The sequence below is a fragment of the Phycodurus eques genome, chromosome 15 (genome assembly GCF_024500275.1).
Source record: "Phycodurus eques isolate BA_2022a chromosome 15, UOR_Pequ_1.1, whole genome shotgun sequence".
Lineage (NCBI taxonomy): Eukaryota > Metazoa > Chordata > Actinopteri > Syngnathiformes > Syngnathidae > Phycodurus > Phycodurus eques.
Genome location: NC_084539.1, coordinates 3,879,240 through 3,893,657, shown reverse-complemented (window position 1 = coordinate 3,893,657; position 14,418 = coordinate 3,879,240). Strand labels below are relative to the sequence as shown.

Here is a 14,418-nt window from a genome sequence, read left to right as displayed (position 1 = left end):
GGCAGTGTCTTTACATGAACATCAAAACAACATACTAGCAGAAAGATATGAATCACTGTGTTGTGTAACATGATCTGCCCAGACTCCAGTGCATACTTCATAGTCTGTCTTGTGTGCATATTATTGAGATGAGGCAGTGGTTTTATTGCATCAGTGATTAAAAGCATCGTGACATGCCCAGTCTGCAGACACTACAATCACACGCACTGCGGGGAAACAACTTTTGGTCTTATTCCCACCACAAATTTAGCAGCATTGATAGTGATATTGTTGTGTGTAAAAAGAAAAGCTGTATGTGACTTGCAGCGGGAGTCTACTACCTTACCAGACTTTACAAGGTAGGTGTGGGCGAGCTAGCTTGTTCACCAATAGTCCAGATGGGTTGAAGGCTCACACTTATTTAAAATGAATAAGTAGCGGGCCAGCATCAATGTGTGTGTGTGTGTGTGTGTGTGTGTGTGTGTGTGTGTGTATATGTGTATACAGCGGCTGAAATCAGTATTTAATCACCATTTTTATCACTACATATATTTCCAAAGTCGCTATTGGCTTGAAATTGTCAACAGATGTTCGGAACAACCCAAGTAACCCATACATACAAAGAAAGTAGAACAAATAACATCAGAAATTAAGTTGTGTGTAATAATGTGAAATGACACAGGGAAAAAGTGTTGAACATGCCAGCTGTTGTTTATTTAATACTTTGTACAAAAGCCTTAGTTTGCAATGACAGGTTCAAGACGCCTCCTCTATGGATAAACTAGACCATAAATTTAATTTACCTACATGATCATGGATTATCCAGGGAAGAACTCATTCCAGTGCATTTTCGAATGAAGGTGCAGATCAAGGAATGCATTTAAAAAATATTGAGGTTACAGTGGCGGCACGGTGAGACACTGGTTAGCAACATCTGCCTCACAGTTCTGAGGAGCCGGGTTCAAATCCGGGCCCGTCTGTGTGGAGTTTGCATGTTCTCCCCGTGCCTACGTGGGTTGTCTCCGGGTACTGCGGTTTCCTCCCACATCCCAAAAACATGCGTGGTAGGTTAATTGAAGACTCTAAATTGGCTGTAGATGTGAATGTGTGCGCAAATGGTTGTTTGTTTATATGGGTCCCTGCGATTGGCTGGAGACTAGTTCAGGTTGTACCCGCCTCTCGCCCAGAGTCAGCTGGGATTGGCTCCAGCATGCCCGCGACCCTAGTGAGGATAAGCGGCACAGAAGATGAATGAATGAGGTTACGATCTGCATGGAATAGGAACAAGTGGGGAAAGAATGACTAGACTCAGTGGGTGGAGCTGTGATGAAGAGAGCTTTGTGTGTCACACTTTTTAATATCGATGGCCGAAACCTCCTCTCTTAAACTATGGATTATTTTTTTTTTTTAGACAGAATGAATAGGAGCATTCTTCCCGGATGTCATCATCCAAAGGGAAATCTGCCAATCAGAAAATCCTGCAGTTTCAGTCATCAAATGTGCTTTACTGCCACTACAAGCCTGGAGTGGAACAGTGCAGGCTGCTAGTCACAAGTTTTCAATCAAATGAGTCAGACAGGCATGTTTATTATTGTTTAGTCTTTGCTGAGTGTCATTCTAAATTGTTTTTATCACTTACAACAAAATACATATTTTTACTTTTTAATCCTTCTAATGTAACAAGATCTGCCTACCATATCAGCTATTATTCTATTTAAGACACATTTTTAGTCAATGCATATATTAGTCACCACAAGATGCAGTTGTGTAGAACATGACTCTTGAGTCGTACAAGGTTTCAGTGAGAGACACACAATGTGGAATACTTATTCAACATACAATTGCACTGCTGCAGAGGGTCATTTTTGTTCAGATGTACAAAAAAATAGAGTTCACTAGCTTTGTTTTACACCATCAACTCCTATGTGCAGTGAACCTGTCAAAACCTGTTAATCTTCAATACTGGGTTGGGAATCCCTTTATTGTCCTAATTTAAAATTTGAATTCTGCTGTGTGTTCATGTTGCGTGAATTACACACAGAACACTCTGTTTAAAAATAAATTTGGCATTGGTTGCTCTCAATTTTCCCACGCTCACGCTTTTTTCAGTTGAGGTGAAGTGGAATGAGTGCATTCCAGCTGCACGTTATGCGTAGTGTTTAAATGTGGTTTGGAGATATAAGAAGATTCAAAACTATGTCCATGTTATATTACAGATTGGATTAAATTGAAGTTTGAACATTGGTCACCCCATAATGTTAAATGCCACACCGACGTACAAACTAATTAACTTCCATGCCTTTGAGCAAGCCACGAAACTCAACTGCTTAGCGGTGTGTGTCCCTGAAGAGATTCATTTATTTGAAATGTAAAGACCCTTTCCAAAAAAATTGAATATCATGGAAAAGTGTATTTATTTCCAGAATTCCATTCAAAAAGTATCTTCAATACTGGGTTGGGAATCCTTTTGCTTTAATTACTGCCTCGATGCGCTGTTGCATTGAGGCAATCAGGATGTGGCATTGCTTGGGTTTATGGAAGCCCAGATTTCCTTGATGCTTGCTGTCAGTTTTTGGGTCTGGTGCCACTTGTTTTCCTCTTGATAATACCCCATAGATTCTCAATGGGGTTTAGATCCGGCGAGTTGGCTGGCCAGTCAAGAACTGTGATGGCATGGGCGTCAAACCAGGTTTTGGTGCTTCTTGCGGTATGGGCAGGGGCCAGGTCCTGCTGGAAGATGAAATCTGCATCTCCATACAGATCCTCAACAGAAGGAATAATTAAGTCCTCTAAAACATTCTGGTAGACTGTTGCGGTGACCATAGATTTAAGAAAGCAGAGTTTACCAACACCTGCACTGGACATTGCACCCCAAATCATGACTGACTGTGGATATTTCAGACTGGACCTCAAGCAGCTTGGGTTATGTTCTTCACCCGTCTTCCTCCAAACCCTTGGACCTTGTTTCCCAAATGAAAGGCACACTTTAATGTCATTGGAATAGAGGACCTCGGACCACTGGCCAACAGTCCAGTCCTTCTTCTCCTTGGCCCAGTTGAGACTCTTCCTATGTTGGCCCAAGCGCAGAAGTGGCTTGACCCGAGAAACCCCACAGCCCATCTCCCGGATGCGTCTGAATGGTGTGTTTTTTTAAGCTGCGACTCCTGCCTCATTCCACTCTTTCTGGATCTCTGCTAGATTCTTGAATCATGTTTGTGTTTGATAGTCCGCTGAATCCCACGGTCATCTGTTTTGCTGGTGCATCTTCTCCTGCCACATTTTGTCCTTCCACTAGACTTTCCATTGATATGCTTGGACACAGCACTCTGTGAACAGCCAGGCTCCTTAGCTATAAAGTTTCGTGGCTTAACCATCCTATGGAGGGTATCAATTATGGTCTTCTGGACAGTTTTCAAGTTTGCAGAACCCAACTGAGACAATTGAACCAAACTGAAGCGATTTAATGACACCTGGGGAAACCTGTGCTGGTGCTTTAAGTTTAGTAGATGAAAAGTGTGTGACACACATTTTAAAACATTTATGGCCTGCAACATGTTGGTGAAGGTAATAGGGGTGATGAAGAAGTGATTGGTAAGTACGGCATCCAGGAAAGGAACTTGGAGGGACAGATGGTGGTAGACTTTGCAACAAGGATGCAAATGGCTGTAGTGAACACTTTTTTCCAGAAGAGGCATGAACATAGGGTGACCTACAAGAGCGGCGGTAGAAGCACGCAGGTGGATTACATCTTGTGCAGAAGATATAATCTGAAGGAGGTTACCAACTGTAAGGTAGTGGTAGGGGAGAGTGTGGCTAGACAGCATAGGATGGTGGTGTGTAAGATGACTCTGGTGGTGGGGAGGAAGATTAGAAAGACAAAGGCAGAGACGAGAACCATGTGTTGGAAGCTGAGACAGGGCAAGTGTTGTACAGCTTTTCGGGAAGAGGTGAGACAGGCTCTCGGTGGACGGGAGGAGCTTCCAGAAGACTGGACCACTGCAGCCAGGGTGATCAGAGAGGCAGGCAGGAGAGTACTTGGTGTATCTTCTGGCAGGAAAGGAGAGAAGGAGACTTGATGGTGGAACCTCACAGTTCAAGAAATCATACAAGTAAAAAGGTTAGCTAAGAAGAAGTGGGACACTGAGAGGATCGAGGAGGGGCGAAAGGAATACATTGAGATGCGACACAGGGCAAAGGTAGAGGTGGCAAAGGCCAAATAAGAGGCTTATGATGACATGTATGGCAGGTTGGACACTAAAGAAGGAGAAAATTATCTATACAGGCTGGCCAGACATAGGGATAGAGATGGGAAGGATGTGCAGTAGGTTAGGGTGATTAAGGATAGAGATGGAAATATGTTGACTGGTGCCAGCAGTGTGCTAGCTCAATGGAAAGAATACTTCGAAGAGTTGATGAATGAGGAAAATGAGAGAGAAGGGTGAGTAGAAGAGGCAAGTGTGGTGGACCAGGAAGTGGCAATGATTAGTAAGGGGGAAGTTAGGCATTAAAGAGGATGAAAAATGGAAAGGCAGTGGGCCCTTATGACATTCCTGTGGAGGTATGGAAGCATCTAGGAGAGGTGGCTGTGGAGTTTTTGACCAGCTTGTTCAATAGAATTCTAGTGCGTGAGAAGATGCCTGAGGAATGGAGGAAAAGTGTACTGGTGCCCATTTTTAAGAACAAAGGTGATGTGCAGAGCTCTGAGAACTATAGAGGAATAAAGTTGATGAGCCACACAATGAAGTTATGGGAAAGAGTAGTGGAGGCTAGACTCAGGACAGAAGTGAGTATTTGCAAGCAACAGTATGGTTTCATGCCTAGAAAGAGTACCACAGATGCATTATTTGCCTTGAGGATGTTGATGGAAAAGTACAGAAAAGGTCAGAAGGAGCTACATTGTGTCTTTGTAGATCTAGAGAAAGCCTATGACAGAGTACCCAGAGAGGAACTGTGGTACTGCATGCGGAGGTCTGGAGTGGCAGAGAAGTATGTTAGAATAATACAGGACATGTACGAGGGCAGCAGAACAGCGGTGAGGTGTGCTGTAGGTGTGACAGACGAATTTAAGGTGGACGTGGGACTGCATCAGGGATTAGCCCTGAGCCCCTTTCTTTTTGCAGTGGTGATGGATAAGCTGACAGATGAGGTTAGACTGGAATCCCTGTGGACCATGATGTTTGCAGATGACATTGTGATCCTGCAGTGAAAGCAGGGAGCAGCTGGAGCAACAGTTAGAAAGATGGAGGCATGCACTGGAAAGAAGAGGAATGAAGATGAGCCGAAGTAAGACAGAATATATGTGCATAAATGAGAGGGGTGGTGGGGGAAGAGTGAGGCTACAGGGAGAAGAGATAGCAAGGGTGTAGGACTTTAAATACTTGGGGTCAACCGTCCAGAGCAATGGTGAGTGTGGTCAGGAAGTGAAGAAACGGGTCCAAGCAGGTTGGAACGGGTGGAGGAAGATGTCAGGTGTGTTATGTGACAGAAGAGTCTCTGCTTGGATGAAGGGCAAAGTTTATAAAACAGTGGTGAGGCCAGCCATGATGTACGGATGAGAGACAGTGGCACTGAAGAGACAACAGGAAGCAGAGTTGGAGGTGGCGGAAATGAAGATGTTGAGGTTTGCTCTCGGAGTGACCAGGTTGGATAAAGTTAGAAATGAGCTCATCAGAGGGACAGCCAAGGTTCGATGTTTTGGAGACAAAGTTTGAGAGAGCAGACTTCGATGGTTTGGACACGTCCAGAGGAGAAATAGTGAGTATATTGCTAGAAGGATGATGAAGATGGAGCTGTCAGGCAAGAGAGCTAGAGGAAGACCAAAGAGAAGGTTGATGGATGTCGTGAGGGAAGAAGACATGATGGCAGTTGGTGTTCAAGAGGAGGATGCAGGAGGTAGGCTTCCATGGAAAAGGATGATGCGCTGTGGTGACCCCTAACAAGCCGAAAGGAAAAGAAAATTCTAATTTTTTTTAATTCCTGTTTTTACAGATTTTATGAGCTGGAATTTTATTAAAATTATGTAAACATAAACAAATGAATACTTACTAATTGTTTAAAATTTGGGCCCTGAATCAATAATCTATGAAAGTTCAACATTTGTAATGGATTTACGGAAATAAATAAATTTTTCCATGATATTCTAATATTTTGGAAAGGCTCTGTATCTTATCAAATGATCTTTACATGTTTTCCTCTACTTGACACCATTATGTGCAGCCCTGGTGTTACCCAAAGCTGAAGCTCTCCTGAAGACGAGTGTCCAACCTTACATCAGCTCCATCTTAGAGGCCCTGATGGAGCCCACCAGCCGAGGTTTCGCTGAGGTCAGGGACGTTTTCTTCAGGGAGGTGGTGGACATCAGCAAGAACCTGTTAAATGGAGGAGACAAAGAAAAACTGGGAGAGGCAAGTCATATTTTACTCGGGGGACACATTTTTTACATATGTAGTACCACCTTGCACCTTGTCATGCTGTGTCTATATTTCCCCTCAGCATATGGAGAAGCTCTCCATGCTCGCCTTCCACCCTGTCAAAATGAAGAGTTGCTATGAGAACGTGGAGGAGCTAAACCTGGAGGGACTACAGCAAAGGTTCGACGTCTCCAGCCCCTCTGTGTTTGTAAACAGAGCTCAGATCCTCATGAGGGAGGTGAGAATTGCCTTTCTGTATGGAATGTTCACATTGTCATTAGAGTCAATGCAGCGTCAGTGTGGCTGAGAGCAAACCTGCTGTTGGCGAAAACAAACTATTTCGCAGTTGCCTGTTAGTGATGTCATGGTTCAGCATGAAATTTTAACCCACTTTAAGACTACGACTACCTGTGCTTTAGTTTAGGCTTTACACAATCAGGATTTTTGGGGCCGATCACCGAGTTTAAAAAAACGATCACCGATCCGATCACAAGATGGACGAATGTGTCTATTTAAATGACCTGTTCATTTACTGTATATACTTGTGTACTTCATTGCTCAAAAATTATATTTACAATAAATAATGTATCTTTGTTCCTCTATTTATGCCAGTGAGGCATAGTGACAGACAGACCAAATTAATGGTCTTCTATTAGATGGCAGGAAGTAAATACAGTAATTAATGTATCCACTTTTTGTGACATTTTTGTTTGTTGGTGTGCCGTGAGATTTTTTAATTGTAAAATATGTTCCTTGGCTCAAGGTTGGAAATCACCGCTCTCGTCAGATCATGTATTCTAATCAGTCAAGTCAAACTAACATTACAACATGACAGAAATAATGGGTGCTAACTTACTGTAATTAAATTACTTCATCTACACCGAAAGTTTAGAGCATGATTCGACAGAACAGCGCCATGTTTACGTCCAACCGTTCGTGCTACCACTAGCTTGCTAGGCTACATAACGTTTTGTTGCCTGCTTGTGAAGCCGTATCGTATTAAAGGTACGTGAACATACCTCAAGCGAACGTCCTCTCCTGTCCTGAGCCACCAACACGTTTTCCCCCATTTTGTCCTTATAATATAGTCTGCTCGCTCCACTGTTGTTGTCGTCTCCACGGTAACGAGTGTATCCGATCACATTTGAGTTGACAAGATAAAGCCCAATGATCGTAAAAAACGGGATGCGGTAGTATCGGAATACAAGATTTTATTGCAGTAGTCTGACAGTGCAATCGTGAGAGAGTAAACTTGTCTTGAAGTTTGATCCGGCCATTATGTTTTGTCTGTCTCAGACGTGTTGTCTGTTCCACACCACCGACATGTTTTTTTTTTTTAATAACTTTATTGGCTGTCAAATATTTCCAATACTACATCAAAAGACACGCCACAAGGCTAAAAATAAACTAGCTTTTGGATTCAAATATACTGTGCACGCGGTGACGCGGAGTAAATGTCTTTTGCAGAGTCGATCAATGACGTCATTGATCGGATCGGCGAATTATGACATGAAAGCCGATCAGCATAAAATGCTAAATATCGACCGATACCGATCAGCCCCGATAAAATCGGTGTAAAGTCTACTTTATTTATTTATTTATTTATTTTTGTCTTGTTAGGAAATGGATAATGCAGTACACACCTTTGAACAGCTGCTGCAGCAGTCTTTGGCTGCGCAGGGAGAAAATGACATGTGCAAAATCATCCAAGGTTGCCAGGACAGGGTTCTCAAGGTAACCCGAAAAGTTAAATACAGACATTGTACAGTTAACAGATCATTTTTAAAGATGCACAGTAATATTGACTTGCTTTAGAAATAAAAGGTTGTCAGAGCAGTCAGTAATCGCTCTCTGTGTTCCCGGTCTGTCCCTCCAGAAGTATGATTATGACAGTAGCACAGTTCGCAAGAAGTTCTTCAGAGAGGCTCTGCTGCAGATCATAATCCCCTACATGCTGCAGCAGCTCGCACCATCTTGCTCACCCGTAAGTAGCACCCTAATACAATTTATTTTTGCAATAGGTAGTCTTAACATTTTGCTTGTTTTTACTAAATTCTATTATCAAGAGTATTGTGACTTCTTCACTGTTAAATCAGTCAAGTCAAGCCAATTGTATTTATAACTGTGCGAATTCACAACTGTAATGATGAATCGTGAATTCACACAACTGTTAATGGTATTGCTGCTACTAAAATATCTATATCAGATCTAATAGTGTTGCTGTTGTTGGCTTCACAACTCAAATGGGCATCTACTATGAGGAAAGAGAATGAAAAGAAAGAAAGACGGAAAGAGATGTGCGACTAACATGTCCCTGAAACATGAATCGGTCCATGGTGAAAAAAAGGGATGGGGACCACTCCTCTAGTAAATTGATTAGGCACTACAATCTCTTAAGGTATAACGGTGCCTCACCATTTAGTGCTTTATAGGTGAGGAAAAGTGTTTTTTAATTAAATACAAAATTTTACAGGAAGCCAGTTCATTTAAGATAGCACTGCAACAGTCGTCAATTCAAGTTTACCTTTCTAATGAGGATTTTATTGTGGTACACATTCCTGGACCTCGAGTGTGCAGAGCAGGTTGATCAACCAATCAGTTTGGCTTAGTTAAGCAAAAAACCTGGATGCAGGCTGATAGACAATAAGATTAAAACATCATCAGATCCACATTAACATTTTTTGAAAGTTGCTGATATTAAATAGATTAATCTGTGTCCACTTCCTTCCTAGGAGTTGCCACGTTTTAAAGAACTCATCTTCGAGGATTTTTCCCAGTTCCTTCTTGTGGAAAATATGTTTGAGGAAGTGGTGCTGCAGTCTGTCATCAAGGACATAATGATGGGTAACAATTAAGAAAGATGATGACAGAGAACATTAAATTTTTCGTGGTGGTTAGGAAAATCATCAAATGACTTTCTGGATTTACACTGCATGTTCAAGTGCCCAGTTCCGATGCATTATTTATTTTATATACATTTCACATGTGACACATTTACAAAATATTACTGTTACGGTCACTGAAAACATGAAACAACCCACATGCACAGAAATCAAATAGCATGTGAACAACTACACAAGTGTCAGCACTTATTTACAGTATATTAAACGTTAAATATTTAGGATGACAGTAACCCCAACATAACTTTGCTGGCCGCAGTCCGCTATTATTTTTAGAATTTAATGATGGATACATTACACATCTAATTTACCATATTTAGACCATATTTTATGATCAATGTTTTTGCCGTAGTTTAGATTTACATAGGGTGTTTTGTTTGTACAGACGCAGATGTCTATAGCTCACTAATATGGGTAGTTGACATTGACAGTTAAGCGATACATATCAGATTTTTATCCACACTTGAAAGAGGCCTGATTCCCATCCATGAATATCCAGCTTTATATGCTCTTTTTCTGAATTGTAACACTTGAAGTGTAAATGCATCCTTAGAGACATGTCATGTATGTTATTTATTTGTGACTGTGTGTTGTTTTCTGTGTCTAGCTGTGAAGGAGGCTGCTGTCCAGAGGAGGCACAATCTCTACAGAGACAGCATTGTTATGACCAACAGTGACCCCAACCTCCACTTGCTCGGTGAAAATCCTCCAGTAAACTGGGGCACCAAATTTAGCAACAGTGAACCAGAGGGTTCTCCCAGTGGTAGTGGTGATGGAGGTTCCGGAAATAGACGCAAGCAAGTCGTGTCCATGATCCAGCTCGATGAAGTACCGCTGCCCTATGAGTCCTGTTTGGAAGTTCCAGGGGTGGAACTCATCCCTGAAGAGGATGCTGTGGCGTCCGATGACGGCGAGGAGCAGGCTGAGGCCGATCTATGCAAGGAGCCCAAATCTCCAGATAGTGTGGAGGAAATCCGAGATTTGATCAATCCAGTGATGGAAGTGGTACTACCAGAAGAAAGTAAGAGCGACGTGACCAACGGGACAGTGCCAACATTGAGCACCATCACACTGGAGGATGGAGCGCAGGAGGAGGTGAGCCACGTCACCACTTTTGTGGAGGATGTCCCCGTAAAATCTCCACAAGAAAATAGATCGCCACAGTCAATCCTTCAGCAGCTAGGAGGAAACAAGAAACCGGAAGCTGATAAGGATGTAGCAGCTATTCAGAGTGCTATTGAGGAAATAGATTTAGCAGTAAAGGAAGGTGACAGCAAACAAACTGCTGAGGTTTGTGCAGCAAAATCTGATTCGTCACCACAGCCACCAGTGGCTACAGACTCCACCCCACATGAGGAACCTCAGCCTGTCAAAAAGAGCCTGAATGGTGAGGACAATATAATTGACCCTGTAGAAGTGGAAGTGGTTTTAGCATAGGAAGACTGCCATCTGAAACACTCACTCTGTGAGAGATGGAAGTGTGTTGCATATGGACTTTCATTGTATTGTTTCCTTGTTGATGTTGCACACCTCAAGACCAATTATCTTCTCCTCTCCTTGGGATCTCTGAGATAGTTTCTGGGTGAGAGGTTTTTATGTATACAGTTTAATAATCTCCACGGAAGCTTCTTTCATATTTTGTGTATGACACTGAATGCGCACCATATGTAATAAGAATCTGGACCCTGCTGAAACCGGACCAGCACAAAAAATACCATTGCGGTCAAATGGAATATACGCTAAAATCTTGACGATAAGCGACATTTGCCAATTTTGCAATAATGTGTTTACAGTAATCTGTCGGACCTGACAGCAGGGGGTGCTATAGCATAATCCTTCCCCTGCTGAAACCGGACCAGCACAAAAAATACCATTGCGGTCAAATGGAATATACGCTAAAATCTTGACGATAAGCGACATTTGCCAATTTTGCAATAATGTGTTTACAGTAATCTGTCGGACCTGACAGCAGGGGGTGCTATAGCATAATCCTTCGTATGTGTATTCAAATGGGTGTTTTAACTACAACTTTCAAATCATAATCTATTTTTCTAAGTGTGTTTGTATTGATAATGTAGTCTCTACCTAATGTGTGTTTTAACCAATTGCTTTCATAGGTATTGGCTTAATTTATGGGAGTTTTAAAACCCATGATCACAATAGAGACTACATATTGTGATCATGAACATTATTGGCTTTTTTATATTTCTCCATCTTCACTGCAAGTAAGTACTTTATCATATTTTTGTGGGTCTTCTTAAGCACATTTTCTTATTTCATTCATTGGGCTCAAATGTTCAATTTGCTCAACTCAAATTGGCATTGTGAACCATAGATGTTCAAATTTTGTACCTATTCATCACTTCGAGTTTGGGAAGAATAACCAAATGAGTCACAAATTGCAAATTAGTCACTGGAGAAAACATGTATATATAAATATATTTTAAAAAATTGGAAGCTGAGAAAACTTGACGCACAATGACATGAAACACAATTGATGTATACACATCTTAAAATTACAGTGCAGGACATTTATAAAGTATGTGATCCATTTAATCTTAAATGCTGAGAAGAGAGTTGCAAATCCTTCTCTCTTTTTAAATCGCTTTTGCTTTATTGTAAACCATGTCACCCATTGCATATTGGCACACTTGTCTCAACAACTATGTTGCAAGCTTTTAGATCCTTAAACTACAATGCTTTCAATTGAGGGACACTGACACATCTTATTTATTTTATCTGTGTAGTTGCGATTTAGAAAAGCACAACTCTTGTTTCTGTCATCTTGAAGTATGTACAAACATTTATTGGTCAATAAAGTATTTCCTGAACCATGCTTTATTTCTGTTATAAAGACATTCATTGATTAATAAAGTTGCAACCCCAATTCCAATGAAGTTGGGACGTTGTGTTAAACATAAATAAAAACAGTCTACAATGATTTGCAAATCATGTTCAACATATTGAATTGAATACGCTACAAATATTAATTGGCTTGTTAATTTGTTGTTCAAACTTGGTTACTCTCTGCTATAATGCGGTTTCAGCCAGACCAGTCAACTTCAAAAGTATTGGAATGGCAAAGTCAATTCCTTTGTTTTTGTTGTATATTGAAGACATTTGGGTTTCAGATCAAAAGATGAATATGAGACAAAGGTTCAGAATTTCAGCTTTTATTTCATGGTATTTACATCTACAATCCCAATTCCAATGAAGTTGGGACGTAGTGTTAAACAAATAAAAACAGAATACAATGATTTGCAAATCATGTTCAACCTATATTTAATTGAATACACTACAAAGACAAGCTCTTTAATGTTCAAACTGATAAACTATTGTTTTTAGCAAATAACCATGAACTTTTACGGCTGCAACAGGTTCCGAAAAAGCTGGGACAGGTGGCAAAAAAGACTGCGAAAGTTGAGGAATGCTCATCAAACACCTGTTTAGAACATCCCACAGGTGAACAGGCTAATTGGGAACAGGTAGGTGGCATGATTGGGTATAAAAGGAGCTTCGCTGAATTGCTCAGTCATTCACAAGCAAAGGAACACTTCAGAAAACCAATGTCAGTAAATACAGTTCGGCGCTATATCCGTAAATGCAACTTGAAACTCTACTATGCAAAGCAACAGCCTTTTATCAACAACACGCAGAAACTGCCGCCGGCTTCTCTGAGCCCGATTTCATCTAAGATGGACTGATGCAAAGTGGAAAAGTGTTCTGTGGTCTGACGAGTCCACATTTGAAATTGTTTTTGGTAATTGTGGACGTCGTGTCCTCCGGGCCAAAGAGGACAAGAACCATCCGGACCGTTATGGATGCAAAGTTCAAAACCCAGCCTCTGTGATGGTATGGGGCTGTGTTAGTGCCAATGGCATGGGTAACTTACACATCTGTGAAGGCACCATTAATGCTGAAAAGTACAATACAAGTTTTGGAGAAACATATGCTGCCATCCAAGCAACATCTTTTTATCATGGACACCCCTCCTTATTTCAGCAAGACAACGCCAAACCACATTCTGCACATGTTACAACAGCGTGGCTTCGTAGTAAAAGTGGGGGTACTAGACTGGCCTGCCTGCAGTCCAGACCTGTCTCCCTTTGAAAATGTGTGGCACATTATGAAGCGTAAAATACGACAACGGAGACCCCGAATTGTTGAACAGCTGAAGCTGTACATCAAGCAAGAATGGGAAAGAATTACACCTACAAAGTTTCAACAATTAGTGCCTTCAGTTCCCAAACCTTTATTGAATGTTGTTAAAAGAAAAGGTGATGTAACACAGTGGTAAACTGTCCTAGCTTTTTTGGAACGTGTTGCAGCTATAAAATTCTAAGTTAATGATTATTTCCTAAAAACAATAAAGTTTATCAGTTTGAACATTAAATATCTTGTCTTTGTAGTGTATTCAATTAAATATAGGTGAAACATGATTTGCGAATCATTGTATTCTGTTTTTATTTATGTTTAACAACATCCCAACTCCATTGGAATTGGGGTTGTATTTCCCGAACTATGCTTTATTGCTGTTTTAAAGATATATAAGATAATTATTGATTATAAACTAGTGTTACACACTGCTGCATTTGTGCAGCTCTGCGAGTATGAACATTATTCCAGGCTTATGCCTTTGGCTGCCGGTTATCCAGTATTACTATCCATCCATTAATTTTCTATACTGCTTGTCCTCAGGGTGAATGGATGGATGAGTTGGAGCCCTTCCCAGCAGACTGGGCTTACACCCTGGACTGGTTGCCAGCTAGCCAATCACCAAGCAAATAGTATAGACAACCAGTCTCACTTAAAATTCCCAGACAATATAGTCTCCGATGAAAATGAACGTATGTTTTTGGAATGTGGTGGAAGCCAAGAGCACCCATGGAGAGTAGCTGAGATTCGAAACAGAGAACTTCAGAACTGTGAGGCAGTTTATAGACATTGTTAGTTCTGGTCGCCTAACCCTTATAAAGCCTGAAGCATTAAATAATCGACAGAAAATTCTAATACTTTGAAACTGGAGACTTTATTGGTCCTTTTTAGGTCCACCTTTTTTCTCTCTCTCTCTCTCTCCTGGAAATCAACTTTCATATATGAGTTTAGATTTGTACCATATTTGATACATT

At 41.2% G+C, this 14,418-nt stretch overlaps 1 protein-coding gene across 1 annotated transcript in view; it reads left to right on the top strand.

Annotated features, from left to right (window-relative positions):
- niban2a (niban apoptosis regulator 2a) overlaps nt 1-12,120 on the top strand; it is a 59,219-nt gene extending 47,099 nt beyond the window's left edge. Inside the window, exons 9-14 of the mRNA XM_061699285.1 lie at nt 6,196-6,383; nt 6,472-6,627; nt 8,010-8,123; nt 8,266-8,373; nt 9,122-9,233; nt 9,897-12,120. Of these exons, the coding sequence (XP_061555269.1) occupies nt 6,196-6,383; nt 6,472-6,627; nt 8,010-8,123; nt 8,266-8,373; nt 9,122-9,233; nt 9,897-10,726 (1,508 nt within the window). The 3' untranslated portion in view covers nt 10,727-12,120. The remainder of the gene's footprint in view (nt 1-6,195; nt 6,384-6,471; nt 6,628-8,009; nt 8,124-8,265; nt 8,374-9,121; nt 9,234-9,896) is intronic.
- Nucleotides 12,121-14,418: the final 2,298 nt, after the last annotated feature.